Source organism: Dromaius novaehollandiae, chromosome 3 (genome assembly GCF_036370855.1).
Source record: "Dromaius novaehollandiae isolate bDroNov1 chromosome 3, bDroNov1.hap1, whole genome shotgun sequence".
NCBI lineage: Eukaryota > Metazoa > Chordata > Aves > Casuariiformes > Dromaiidae > Dromaius > Dromaius novaehollandiae.
Genome location: NC_088100.1, coordinates 129,891,625 through 129,904,640, shown reverse-complemented (window position 1 = coordinate 129,904,640; position 13,016 = coordinate 129,891,625). Strand labels below are relative to the sequence as shown.

At 53.2% G+C, this 13,016-nt stretch overlaps 1 protein-coding gene across 5 annotated transcripts in view; it reads left to right on the top strand.

Moving 5' to 3' along the window:
• SERTAD2 (SERTA domain containing 2) overlaps positions 1-13,016 on the top strand; it is a 75,752-nt gene that overhangs the window by 48,030 nt on the left and 14,706 nt on the right. Inside the window, exon 1 of one of the 5 annotated variants that reach the window (XM_064510137.1) lies at positions 3,605-3,760. The exons of 1 other annotated variant lie outside the window; for it this stretch is intronic. Coding sequence is in view for 2 of the 4 variants with exons in the window: in XM_064510134.1 (XP_064366204.1) it covers positions 11,623-11,654 (32 nt within the window). In the remaining 2 variants the exon portion in view is untranslated. Of the gene's footprint in view, positions 1-3,604; positions 3,761-7,907; positions 8,127-8,191; positions 8,378-11,482; positions 11,655-13,016 lie in introns of those variants that run through there. 3 more of the 5 variants (XM_064510136.1, XM_064510135.1, XM_064510134.1) reach the window with 3 other exon arrangements.

Here is a 13,016-nt window from a genome sequence, read left to right as displayed (position 1 = left end):
AGCTTCTGATTTTGTGATTCTTCGGCGTGACTGTTTCGGGAGGAAGGCAAGCGAGGGAGCCCCGCTTGCAGCAAGAAAACATTTAATTACTTAGAAAGAGCAAGAACATGTTCTGAAAAGTAACGATTTCAGACTTAACGTGCACGGAACAAAAGGCCGTTGTGAGCTCTGTGCAAGAGTTGCTGAGAGTTTGTATTCTGCCCTTTTTTTTTTTCCGTGGGAGTTATTTCCTGTTGTTGACTCGAGTTCTTTATTTAGAACCACCTAGCTACTGAATGACGGCTAGCTCGCAGAAAGAAAAAGCGCGATTAAAACGCGTTAGGGCTTATTTCAAGATCTCCTTGCTTCCATTTATTTAAGGGGAATCTTTGCTAAATTAAAAAAAAAGAAAAAAAGGTATTTTCTTCCCATTGTTTTGCCCCCATCGGCTGTGACAGCTAGCAGAGATACATTGGGAGTCTGAGGTCTTTCACCTGACCATCTCATGGAGGAGAATGTTTTCCTAACGGACGTGGTTACTTTTCTGGTCTTAAAACCAAACCAAGCCAAGCCAAACGCGGGCCCCGCTCTCGCTGGCAGCAGCAGGGCGCTGGCGCTCCCGGGGCAGCTTTTTCTGCGAACGGCGCGACCAGAGCAGGGGAGCAGCACTTGCACTTTCCGAGCTGCTCAGGTGAGAAAAGGTTTCCTCAGGAGAAGAGCGTCAGCAAAAAGAGGTTTCAGGCTACTGCCCTGCATGGCAATAGCATCAGTGTGTGTGCGTGTAGAGCCAAATTATCATCACTTGACATCTGCTTAACTTCTACTGTTGCCCTTATGGCCTGGACTGAACATGCAGTTCAGGGAAGCTGGCAGAAGAGAGCTGAAAAACGATTTAGCAGGAAGATTAACACTGGGTTTTAGGTGTAGGCATGCAAGGACAGTAACCGAGGTTTATTCTGACGTTCTGGCTTAGCAGGAATCACACGAGCGGTGTCCCCTGGGTGTGGATGATTAGCAAATACAGCGGGGCGAGAGCTAGGACACGGGCAGCGATGCCAGTGGCCAGCCGCTGCCTGGGAGTCTCTCCCAGAAGGTGACTGTTTCTGCTCGGCTGTTACAGATGTGCCGGTGCCTTTGGTGAAGCACCAGGTCGCTGGCCGCTCTTGCGGGCAGGTTGTGGGACAACTTGCCTTGAGCCGTCGCGGCCGTACACATCTTTCCTTCTACAAGTAAAACTGCAGAGAGCTGGCTTGTGAGGATGGATCTCTGCAGGCAAGCGGATGTCTTTATACGAGAGGGGGTTGGGAGCCTTCGGACCATCCCTTTGTGGTAGGAAAGTCCATGGCTGGCAGAAGAAGCAGGGACAGCTTCTGTGATTTACCTGGTGCTGTTTTCTTCTCCAGCTGCTTTCCAAAGGTGAAACTGCAGAACTCGCCAGACCAGGCAGCAGCACCATTGATGGGGACGCAGCTCTTCCCCCTCGTTTGCTGGGTCTACTCCCTGCCCTTGGCCTTTCCCTCCCTGCATCCCATCTTGCCTCCTTGTTGCTCCTCTGCCCCCATGGCTAAAGTACGAAAAAGGGAGCATTACTACTGTTTGATAACTTACTACTGCTGCAGCCTCTGCCTTCCTCGCTCCACGCCGCCCTGCCCGCAACGTCGGCCTCTCCTCCCTGCGAGTCTGGTCCTGCGCTGGGGTCGGAGCCGCCTCCCCTGTCCCGGTGGTAGATCCGAAATACTGGGTGGGATTGCAGTGCTTTAGTGTTTCACCTCTGCTTTGGGGAAACCGCTTTTAGCCTTTGGCTAATGGTCACTAAAAATGAAGAGGCGCCTTTAAAGTGAGAGCATAAAAAAGGTTAGAGGCAAACCTAAATTAATTGGTACAGTTCCCCTTTCCTTTCATAAGTGAGAATGTATTTCTGACTGTTACAGGGGTGGTTTTAGGTAGAGCTGAAAAATGCATGCTTCACCCACGGTCTGTTTACCTGCATGTACGGTACGGGCTTTTGCTGACTCTTAGCTGTGCTAGTGAGGGAATGTAGAGAGGGAAAATGAATCATTACCACAGGCACAGTCAGTAAAAGCATCTGATGTGCTCATTCACTCTTTTTTAATCTCTTCTTTGCACATAATTTAAGAAATCGCACATTCTTGTACGGGTTAAAATTGAAAGACTTGTGCATTCACTGCATTGACTCAATGAGTTCGGTTCTATATGGTCTCCATTTATTTGTAGTGGAACAGAATGGCAGTGGGAGTTTATGCTACATTTGATGTTCTCGTGCTAGTTTTTTTGCCAGCTACTTTTTTTCCTCTTCTAAATTTGGTCCTGCAGATTCAACTTCTGTTTTCTGAGGGGTTTTTTTCTTTTTAAAGGAGAAGTTGTGTAGGTCATTCACTGTTTACTTAAAATTAGACCCCTGGAAAATTAACTGTGTCTAAAAGGGGTACAGAATAACATGGGCAGTAAGGAATTTTGCACTTATGGCAGTTGGAGGAAAGATTTATCATTGCAAATTTGGACTATTAATAAAATGCCTGTATTGCGCTGGGTAAGCGTTGCTTGAATCCAGTGGCTCTAAGGAGTTGCGGAATCTAGTCTTAAACAAAATGCTTGTCTAAACAAGCCTCAAAAACGTTGCGAAAGCTTAATACGCTATACAGGTGGTATTCCTGTCAGCAGGAGCAGCTAGAGATGGGTGCATTCATTTGGATGTTGATGTAAACACTCATGTTTTCCTGTGTATGAGAGCTGAAGTATGTTTTTCCTGGTAATGCATCTGAGCATGAACATATTGGACTCCAGCAGCATGGCTTTGAGTGCTCCATAACATTTCAAAGTGCTCTACAACATCCCAGTCAGCACCGTGGCCACAAAACCGTTTTGGCTGTGCCGTCCCAGCCTCAAACGCATCGATGCCGTCGTGCAGCTCTTTAACCTGACAAATCCGAGCAGGCATATCCACCGCTGTCACCGGCTAGGCAAATGCTGCTGGTGCCCCCCTGGACCTGCCGAGCCTTTGGGGTTTCAGCAGGCTTGAGCAGGGCTAAGCGAGGACGATGGCCGGTGTGGACAGGCCCCTTCCAGGTGGCAGATGCTCTGCAGAGCAGCGCACGGTGCACCTGCGCCCCAGGAACGCACGGCTCCGTTTGGAGGTCTGCTGGAGTAGCTCTCTTTCAGAAAAGGGCTGCGATATGTGCGTGTGGCTCTCGTGTTTGACAGCCCCGAAGCGTTAAGATTTTGGGGATCACGTTGGGGTTGTGCGCAGGGCTAGCGGGTGGCCTAAGTCTTCAGGCTTGATTGCAGTGACATCTGTTTACACCAGTGGTTAATTAGGCCTGAAGACTGGCCGCTCTTTCTGTGTTTTTCCCCCATCATTTCTGTGTTTTTTCTTTAAGAAAAGTACTCCCTCCTCAGCTGTGAAACACAGCCTTCAGTTTTACCTGCAGATTTTTTCCTCTTAATACACTGAGCCCTGCAGTAGATGAATATCAGCGTAGCCTCTCTCGAAAAAGTAACCAAGTGTTCCAGAGAAGAACGACTTGTGCTTCTGACAGAGGCCACAGAATGAGCCCTAAAAAGGAAAGAAAAGTAAATGCATCATTTCGCAACCCAAAATTGCTCAAAACTTAGCTCAGTGGAAAGTGCAATCCAGTGCATCTCGAGAAGCAGGGGAGCCTGTAGAGTGGGAAGCTGCGACTGCTTCAGGAGCCAGCGCGCGGTGCAGACCGCTTTGGTGTGCACAGTCCGGCCTGGCTCGGAAATGAAGCACGTCTTGCAGGTGAGACAGCCGGAATGGGGTGCGGGAGGGAACAGGGCTGCTTACGAAAAGGCAGGAGGATGCGAGGGGATATAGTGCTGCAGGCAGCGAGACCGGCTGTCGGGGGACAGAGCGCGTCGGTCCGAGCGGGGCGGATGCGCGCTAGCAGTCTCCGGAGGACTGGGAGTGCTCAGGGAATTACGGAGGGAGGGAGCCGTCCCCTGAGCGAGGAATGCAGCAAAACCTCCTCTGACTAAGCCAGCTAATGCATATTGCAGGTTTTTTTCTTTCCTGATAATCCTGTTCCATAATATTTCCTTAATAATTGAATACGTGAAGAGTAGCTCTTTTGAAAAGCACCTAAATCACCGAGTCTCCTTTTCAGATGAAACCTTGCTGCCCTTGTCCTTGGCACGCACTGGGAGGTTGCACCAGGTATGACTGTTTGAGGGCTTAGCTCGGAGGTTTTGAGTGAGGGGATTTTTTTCTATTATTTCACGAATTTACCATACGGCACAAATCTTGGTACTGCCAAGAAACACCTTTCTATTCCTGGCTTTTGTGGGCCTGATCCTGCGTTACTGAAGCCAAAAGCAGTATTTGGGAACAGACCTTGGCATCAGTCTGCAGAAATGCTTCGAATAAGGATATGGAAGAGGTTAGTCGCGCTTAGAATATTGATGCACAAGCTCCATGCTTTTTGCATCTCTGTTCATTTTACCCAAGGAAGATCAACTGCCCAATTGGACATATAATATATGATACTGCATTAGAACTGAGGCTGCATTTGGTCATACTCATTAATTAAACTGATTTCTCCTGTAGTTTTTTTTTTCCTAGAGAACTAACGGAGAATGATAATTAAGTATATTATATTATGCATTCTAGGGAACGGTGTTTCTCCTACTGCTACAAAAACATTAAAGGAGAAAAATGAGAACTAAAGCAGAAAACTTAAAAAAAAAAAAAAAGGCTAAAATTGGAGTGAGAAAGTGAGAAGGGGGAGCATTCCTGCCTTCTGTTTTAACTGAGGCTTCTGTGCCTTGGGACATGTGTGGCAGCCGCATTACAGTGCAATAGTTGCACCAGCAAAAAAAAGCAAAAAAGCCAATTGAAATGTAAAGCAAAGCAGCCCAGCTTCCCCTGCGAACGCACAGGTGCAGACTGCTCTAACCCATCACCCCAATTTTTTGGGGGGGCTTTTTATTTAACTGTGGCCAGGCCTCCCTTGAGAAAACGGGTGGTGGTTTGTGCTTGCCAGCGTCTGCTGCCTGCCGGCCCCGGCGGGTCTAGGGCCGCTGCTCAGCCGTGCTGCCCGCTGCTCCAGGGCTGCTGCCGTCGCGTCCCTGCTGCCCGGCGCCGGCAGGTAAGTGCAGACACCCGAGCTGCCCCGAACGGGGACGGCCCGAGGTCCGGTGGCGTTCACCCCTGTGCCTTCACGCGCGGGGTGCTCACATCCCGCTGGTGAGACCTGCCTTGCTCGGAGGGGAGCACGGCTCCGGCAGAACTGCTCTCCTGGCTATAGGCAGGCCTTTAGCTTAGCCTCCCCCGGTTACCTGTGCTGACGGGGGGTTATCTGCAGAAAGTTGCCGGCTCTGTAGGCAGCATTAGCTGCTCGTCTGTCAACGGCTGCATGCACCAAAGCAAAAACATTTGGAGAGAAAATGAAGATGTTTTGTTCCCACAATTACCTGGTGAAATCTCACAGTATTAACGTGTACTGCAATTAAAAGGAAAAAGGCCAAGGATGCGATTAGAAACATAGGAAGCATTTCACTGCTTCTGCTAGAAAAAAAGTGAAGGATGCTGACATTCCAGCATGCCGAAGGTTGCCGTTGTTTCCTAATTAGCACACGTTGATAGCCAGAGATTACCTGACAGTCTGTAATATTTCTAATGAATCGCCCTCACAGTTCCCCCTGCCCCAAATTTCCATTCTTTGACTTCTTTTTGTTAATTATTTTTTCAAGACAGGAGCATTTCTGAGTACGGCAAAGGCCAGCTTTGACCATCTCTGCTCCACAACAGCAGAGCAAGGCTGCGCGTGGACTGTGCGTCAGTTGCCCCGCAGGGAGATGCAGTGCGGTTCCTCCTCTCCTAACGTGTCATCTTCACGTTGTAGCAGAGGGGCTGTTCTGTGGCCTGCCCCGAGGCTGGGGCTGCACACTCACGTCTGCACCAGTGCCTCCTGCAAGACCCCGCCTGCACCCATGGGAAACGGGGTGCCTTTGGGGTGACCCCGCGGCAGGCACCCCGCCGTTCCCCCGTCCCCGCCGAGGCGCTGCCTCGCGCAGCCTTGCAGGGCCAGCTTGCAGGCTCTTCCTCCGCCTAACCCCGTGTCTGGGCAAGCCGCGTCCAGGCCTCGCGGACACCTCCTGGTCCGGTTGCGCTTGGAGCCGCAGCGCTGACTTTCCTGGCCAAAGGGTCTCATTAGCTCGCGCGCGAGGCAAGGCGAGAAGCAGTGAGCCGCGGGACCGCCTGCCCCGCGCAGCGTAGCCTCGTGCGGACGCGCCGGAGCCGCTGCTGTGTCTGAGCCTCCCTCGCGCGGGTCTGAGCTTCTGAGTACGGATGCAGGTTGTGTCAGTTGTGTCAGAAGGAACGATCTGAGTTACGGCGTGATTGCAAACTCCTGCCAAGAAGGGCCCCGGGGAGTTACAGTAGGAAACAGGAGGGGTGTGGGTTTTCTCTTACGCTGGTGTAAAACTGGAGCAACCTAACAAAGTCAGCAGCACTATACCAGCTCCGGACCGATAGGTTAAAGGCTCAGGCCTTTTGCAAAATGGGAAGACCGGGGCCTCGGAGAGGAGAAGGAAGCCCAGCTGCTGATTTAGCAAGCGTTGGCGTGCCTGCAGCCCCCGCGGCAGCGCGCACACGCCCAAGGCAGGGACGGCGAGCTCGCCGTGGACTTTGAGCCCCGGGAGGCAGGCCTCGCCGGGCCGGGGCCGCCACGGCAGGGTCACCGCGGCCAGGTTTGCCGCGTCGCGAGGCCCGAGCAGCCTCCCTGCAGCCGGTGCTTCCACCCCGTAACGAACAGTTCGGCCTGATGGAATTGCTCCAAAATAATACGTCTGTGGTTCCTACGGGAGCTTGCTCTCCCTCCTCGTGGGACGGGAACGTGTGTCTCCCTTGTTTCCCTGAGCAGCAGGACCACGGTGCAGCACCCTGTCTGCTGCAGTGTCCAGCCGCAGGAAATTCTAAGTTTTGCCGACTTCCGATCAATTCACAGGTCACTTGTCAAAATCTAATAAACACCTCATGAGTGGTTCTGCAAATCCAGACTTTGTATCGCAGCCAGAGACGATTACGGAGTTTGGATTTCCCCAGAAATGAGTGGCCGATAGAAAGGGCGGTGGGGGAAAGATGTGAGGAGGCCTCCAGAGTTCAGGGCATCGCCGAAGTCAGAGCCCGGCGCTCGCAGGTCTGGTGTGCTTCCCTCCTGCTTTAATGGCTTCGGCAGAGCATCAGCTGCAGTACCAGCCTGGGCGCTTGAAACGCCAATTGTGTGGGGCCTTTTCAACTCTAATTTAAAAAAAACCACATAAAATCATCACTTAATCTCCTTCTGCTTTGGCAGACTCACCACGTTAATTGTTTTTTACTTTGTAGATTTTAGATGGATACAATTTCCAGTAGACAGTAATTTCTCCTCTGAAAGTATCATTCTTTTCTTTTTCAGCATTCTAGGCGAAAACGGAGCCTAATTTGTGACAAGACCATCAGCTCGACTGCTCTCAAATCGTTACGGAGCAGCCCGAGCGCGATACCTAAACGCGTCGTGATATTAATGACTAATAACCGCCTTTATGGTCCATCTTAAAGCTTTACGGGTTGGTGGGAGGTTACAGGCCGAGGTGCAGCCCGGGCAGGCCGCTGCCTCGCCGTGTCCCCCCCCCCCCGACGGCGGCGGGTAGCTCGGATCCTCGTCACGCTTGCGGCGGCCCCCGCGCACGGGCACGCGTGGGCAGGAGGAGGAGGAGGCGCGGGGGAGGAAGGCCGGGGCCGAGGCGGGGCTCTGACGAGGCCGGAGGGCGAGGAGCTCGGCGGAGCCGCCCCTGTCGTCAGCGCTGGCGGCAAGTGCTGGGAGCCGGGCTGCTCCCTGCGCCGCTGCCTGCTGCCTGCTGCCTGCTGCTGCCTCCTCCCTCCCTCCCTCCTCCTCCTCCTCCTCCTCCTCCTCCTCCTCCATTGTATAATGCTGCGTGATCGCAGCCGCCGGGGCAGAGCGGAGGCTTAAATCCTCACGCCGCCTGCGCCTGCCTCCTCCCCCGCCGCCTCCTCCTCCTCCTCCTCCTCCTGCCCCTCCCGGCGCGCCGAGGCGGCGACATATGGAGCTGCTGTAGGGCGAGAGTTGGCGGCCGCCGGCGCCCGGGCTCAGGTGGAGCCGCACGCGGTGAGTGGGGCGCCGCGGGCCGGGGCCGCGAGTGGGGCCGGTGCCGGCTGCAGCCCCGCTGCCCTCGCGGGCTCCGGGCTCCGGGCTCCGGGCTCCGGCCGCGGGCCGGGGCAGCGCCGAGCCGAGCCGAGCGGAGCGGAGCGGAGCTGAGCGGAGCGGGCGGCTCTGGCCGCCTCCTGCCCCGCCGCGGCCGCATCCCGCCTCCAGCGGCCGCGGGAGCCGCGGGGAGGTGAGCAGAGCAGCATGAGCGGGTGAGTGGCCGGCAAGATCCCCTTAACCCCCCCATGGCAGGCTTGCGGGGGGCAGGTGCGTGTGCGGACTTGGGGCGGACTTGCGCAGCGTGCCCAGGGCCCCGCTCACAGCCGCCCCGGAGAAGCCGCCTTCGCTCGAGTAAGTTAGCGTGTGCCGGGCAGTCCCGTAAGCCGCGGCGGTGCGTACAGCCTCGCGCCTTCGTGCTCGGCTGGGCCAGAACCAGGGGGGCTGCGGAGCGCCCCAGAAAGTTTGCGCCTTCGCGCCAGGCAGGCTGAAGGGCCGGGGGGGCTTTGGCTGCGTTGGAGCAGCCGTGGCAGATGGCTCTGCGGGAGCTGCCGTCCCGCTCGGGCGACTCTCTCCAGGGCCGGTGTGAGTGCGGCATCAGGGCAGGGGATTATCGTGGCTCTCCCCTGGGCCATAGGGTCTTCCTGCGCAGCCCTGCCTGCAGGGAGACGTGTGCTGGGGGGGGGGGGGGGGGTCTGCTGAACAGGGTTGCACGCCTTTTGGAAACGGTGTAAAAATATGTTTATTGATGTCTATTAGGAAGCACTTCCTTCAGGAGGGAAGGGGGACACTTAAAAAGACCTCAAACTTCTTGCAGTGCTTTCATTCAGAGCTTTGCTCCCGCAGGTGCTTCAGGCTCTTGAACGATAAGTTCTGCTTAAGCATTAAAGCCGGAGTGCAGTTACCTGCTGTCACTGTGTGAAGCACGGCTGGGAGCCCGGGACGCTTCTGGTCCAGATCTGCGGAGGGGCTCCCGTGCGCTCCTCCAGGGCCCTGGGTGGCTGCCTGGCAGCTAAGGTCAGCTGCTGGCCTAAAACACAGCGCGTCTGCCCCTTTCCTCCCATCTCGGGGGGCTGTTGGCCCCTTTAGCCCGACCGCGGCGTGGGGAGTCAGCGCCCTGGCGTGCAGCCGTCCGTGTTCGGGCAGGTCCAAAGCCCTCGGGATCGCCGAAGTCCAGGCGTTTCTCACCCAGCGCCTGGGAGGTCAGTGGTGACGGTGGGCTTGGCTGCCCCCGACACCACTTTCACACCTGCCTGTCTCAGATGAAGCAGTTTCTAGTTGCGTGAGTTGAAATGACAGTTTGCAGCTTGCTTTCCAACGTACGGAGATTTACCTGCATCAGATATCCAAAACGAAGGCGCCTTTCTTGGAGCTGGATCTTGCGGGCTTCTCGCAGGGTCTGAAATTTGCAGAGGCACCTCGCTTTCCAGCTAAGTGCACGGGAAGCTTTGGCGTGGCAAAGCAAGCGGCGTGAATTAACCGTGTTCTCTTAAGAGGTGCTGGTGCTTGGACGTGTGCGGCTTCTGAAACGCAGCACTTGGGTAGGCAGGGTAAGCTCAAAGTAGCCTTTTCTGCTTGAAGTAAATATACATACGTTTCTGCGTGATGAGACGGTATCTGTTGAACCCGATTTGACGTAAGGAGCTGGTGGTGGTGGTGGAGGCGGGAGGCGGATTAGCAGCGCGTGCTGCCAGGCAGGTATATCGGAGCGTGTCCTAGGGAACGCTTCCACGTCCCGGCGAGCGCCGCAGCATCCAGCGAGACGGCTGGAGGCTTCCCTCCTCCCGGGGCTGATCCCGCTTGCGTTTCAGCTGGTAGCAGAAACACCCACTCGTTTTCTGTAGGAGCTGGATCGGACTCTGACAAACGTAGCTGTACTTCGCGCATATTAAAAGGCTGCTTTGATTTTTGCGTCACGCTGTTTTCTTTCTCTCCGAAGCTGATTAAAAACAAGCAGAAAACAACGTGCTAGCCACAGGTACTTGGGTTTGGTCTGGAGATGAAGCAGTCTGAAACGGCGTTAAACATGCCTGTAGGTGCTGATTTATTAAGAAATGTGATTGTGTTCCCTTATACACCTGCTTTTTTACGGAAAAGATGAAATAATGATACTGTTTCTCAGTGTTTTGGTGGAAATAATGATATAAATAGTCCAAGGAGCTCAGCTGTCTGCCTGAGAGGCATCAAGAAGTTTGAGGTAATGTACTAATACCAGGGAAAACCTCAAATTTAGTATTCGAGATCAGCTTTTTTTCCAACCTCTGTGAAGTACAACAGATTATGCAATATCTAGTTTGAAGTATTTTGCCATCATTTACACAAGCTGCTTTTATTTTTCTAATAAATATTTCATCTGGATTTTTTTTATTATTATTATTTTTTTTAAGGAACTCAGACTCTTTTCTCAGTGATGTAAAACACTCCTGGCACAGCTCGTCTCCGCGAGTGCTAACACTAGACAGGTGATCCAAAATACTTGTGACTATTTTTGCCTTTATGTAACGCTTTAAAGTGTAATCTGTCAAGCAAGGCGAATGCATCGCTTTGAAAGCGTAAGCAGTCTTTCCTATAAGGTCTGCGCCGCAGAGATGCTCCTTCTTTTAAGTCAGCTCCGTGTGTGTAAGCGGCTCAAGGGGAGACGGCTCCAGTTGCAACAGGTCCTTAGCACCCAAAAAAAAAAAAGAAAGAAAAGGCCTCCGGTGCCAGAACCGGCAGCCTTTGGTTACCAAGTCCAAAGATCACGAATGCACTAAAGGAGAGAGCAAGGTCCAGTTTAAATGTAAGCAGGTTGGCAGTGAGCGCAGGTCTTCAGTGTAGGTGAATCTCGTGCTAATTAATAGCTTCTAGAAAATGGAATTTGCCAATCCGGGAACGGGGCTCGTCTTCTCTAGAGGGATAATTGGGTATTTTCTACCCCTCGTTTTGCTTCCAAACTTCGGCCAGTCGGAGAAGCTGGGTGCTGTCGTGCAGAAGGGCCTGTTTTCTGTCGCTGGGGAGAGACCCTTAACATGTGTTAGGTCTTTAATTCTTTTCTAAACAAGGTCAATTTTTATGTTTGCTGTAGTGGAGGCTTCAGGTTTCTGGGTTTGTTCAGCATTACCAGTGCAAACACTTTAAAAAATAAAATAAAATAACAATAGACTGTTTAACACAAGTGGGGAAAGAAGTCGCCGTTAGCGCAGCGCTCGCTTTGCAGCTGGGCGCTCGGAAGCTGAGCAGAACCGAATCCAGAGCAAACGGGCGGCTGGGAGGAAGGAGAGGGTTTGGGGGAAGAGCCGGGCCCTGTCGCGCCGGGCCTCGAAGTCCTCGCCACGAGGAGCGAGGAGGCAGCTCGAAAGGAGCCCTGGGAGCGAGGGAGCGGTGAAGGCAGCGGAAAGCCGGTTTTTGCTCGTCGCGTCCCTCCCGTGAGCCACCAGACACCACCGCGTCGGAGCTGCTGCAGGTGCCGGCTGGGGCAGCGATGTTGAAGTGGTGCTCAGAGCCCTGTGCTAGGTGAGTTCACACCTACCCTCCCGAGTAAGAGACCCTGCTCCGCTCGGCACGTAGCACCGAAGGTATCGCCACTTAATATCGGGCATTCCCAATCTATAACCTGATCGGTGTTTTGAGGAATAGCGGGTTCAAAGGGGAAATTCTCATTCCTATGGCTTTGGAATCAAGTTTTAAGTGGCTTTGAATGACACGAGTCCTGGGCTGAGTAATTATTAGGAGCCAAAGCCCGTCTACCTTGCTTTGCACCCCTAAAATGCATTGGATCTCTTCTCGCAGCTTCTGCTTCCAGTTAAGCTAGAATAAAAGATTTACTCTAGTATATTAAGAATACAAAACAGAAAAGTGTGAATGTGGGCTGTTTAACATTATTTTTAAGACTGGGCGGTATATGGAAGTCGCAGAGGAAAGAAGTTCCTTTTTCAAAGGAACCCGGAGTTGGCAGAAAGATCTCAGCTCACCCTGAAACTCGCTAGGATTATCTGTAACGAGTAAAACTCTCCTCTTGCTCCAAAGTTTTCCATCTCCCCACAAATGGTAGTTTCCAACCTTTCCCTTACAGTAGCCTGTACCACCAGTCTCTGGAAAGCTCCTGGCGTGCCAGGCAGGCAATAAGGCTGAGTGAACTGTGCTGTAGAAAGAACCACCCATGGTTGGAGGTAAACTATGCGGATATATGTTGGGGTGGAGGTGGAAGGGAGCACGGAGGGCAAATTTGAAGCAGACTGTACAACTGCTACAGCAGGTCCGACGAGTTTCAGGTGCCTGGGGGCAGCTTTGTCTGAACTTCAGGTAGCTGCAAAATCAAGTTTTGAAACCTAACTCAGAAATACATCATCGTCTTCCGGTGTCTCCATGAACGCTTTGCTTTTCGTGTGTTTTTACAGGCAGTCTTTCGCCCTCAGAAGCAGCATTTAACAGACGCGCGTGCACGTGCGTGCATGTGATTTGCATGTTTTAAAATATACATTTCATCAAGATAGGAGACTGGCGTTCCTGCACAAACCACAGTGTGTTTTTTGAATCGTGGTAACATCTTTCTTACCGCTGTGCGTGTGTGTGTGTGCAGGTGAGAAGGGTCCCCTCTGCCTAAGCCTTCTCCGGCAGCGAGGTTTGCTGCCCGCCGGCTCTCCCTGCCCGGGGAGAGCGACGTGGGCTGTGTTATTCCATCCTGCGGGCAGAGGGACTTTGACCAGGGCTGCTTTAATGCTCGGTGTCCCCGGGGTACAGCAACTTGCTTGTGTTGCCCTCCTGTGATCACGCACACGGTCCCTCTGCCCTCCTACTCCATCTGTTTGGGGAAACCGGCTCTCCTGAGCAAACTCCCTCCCTGCCCCTTTCCTCCCCTACCTATAGTGTTTATTG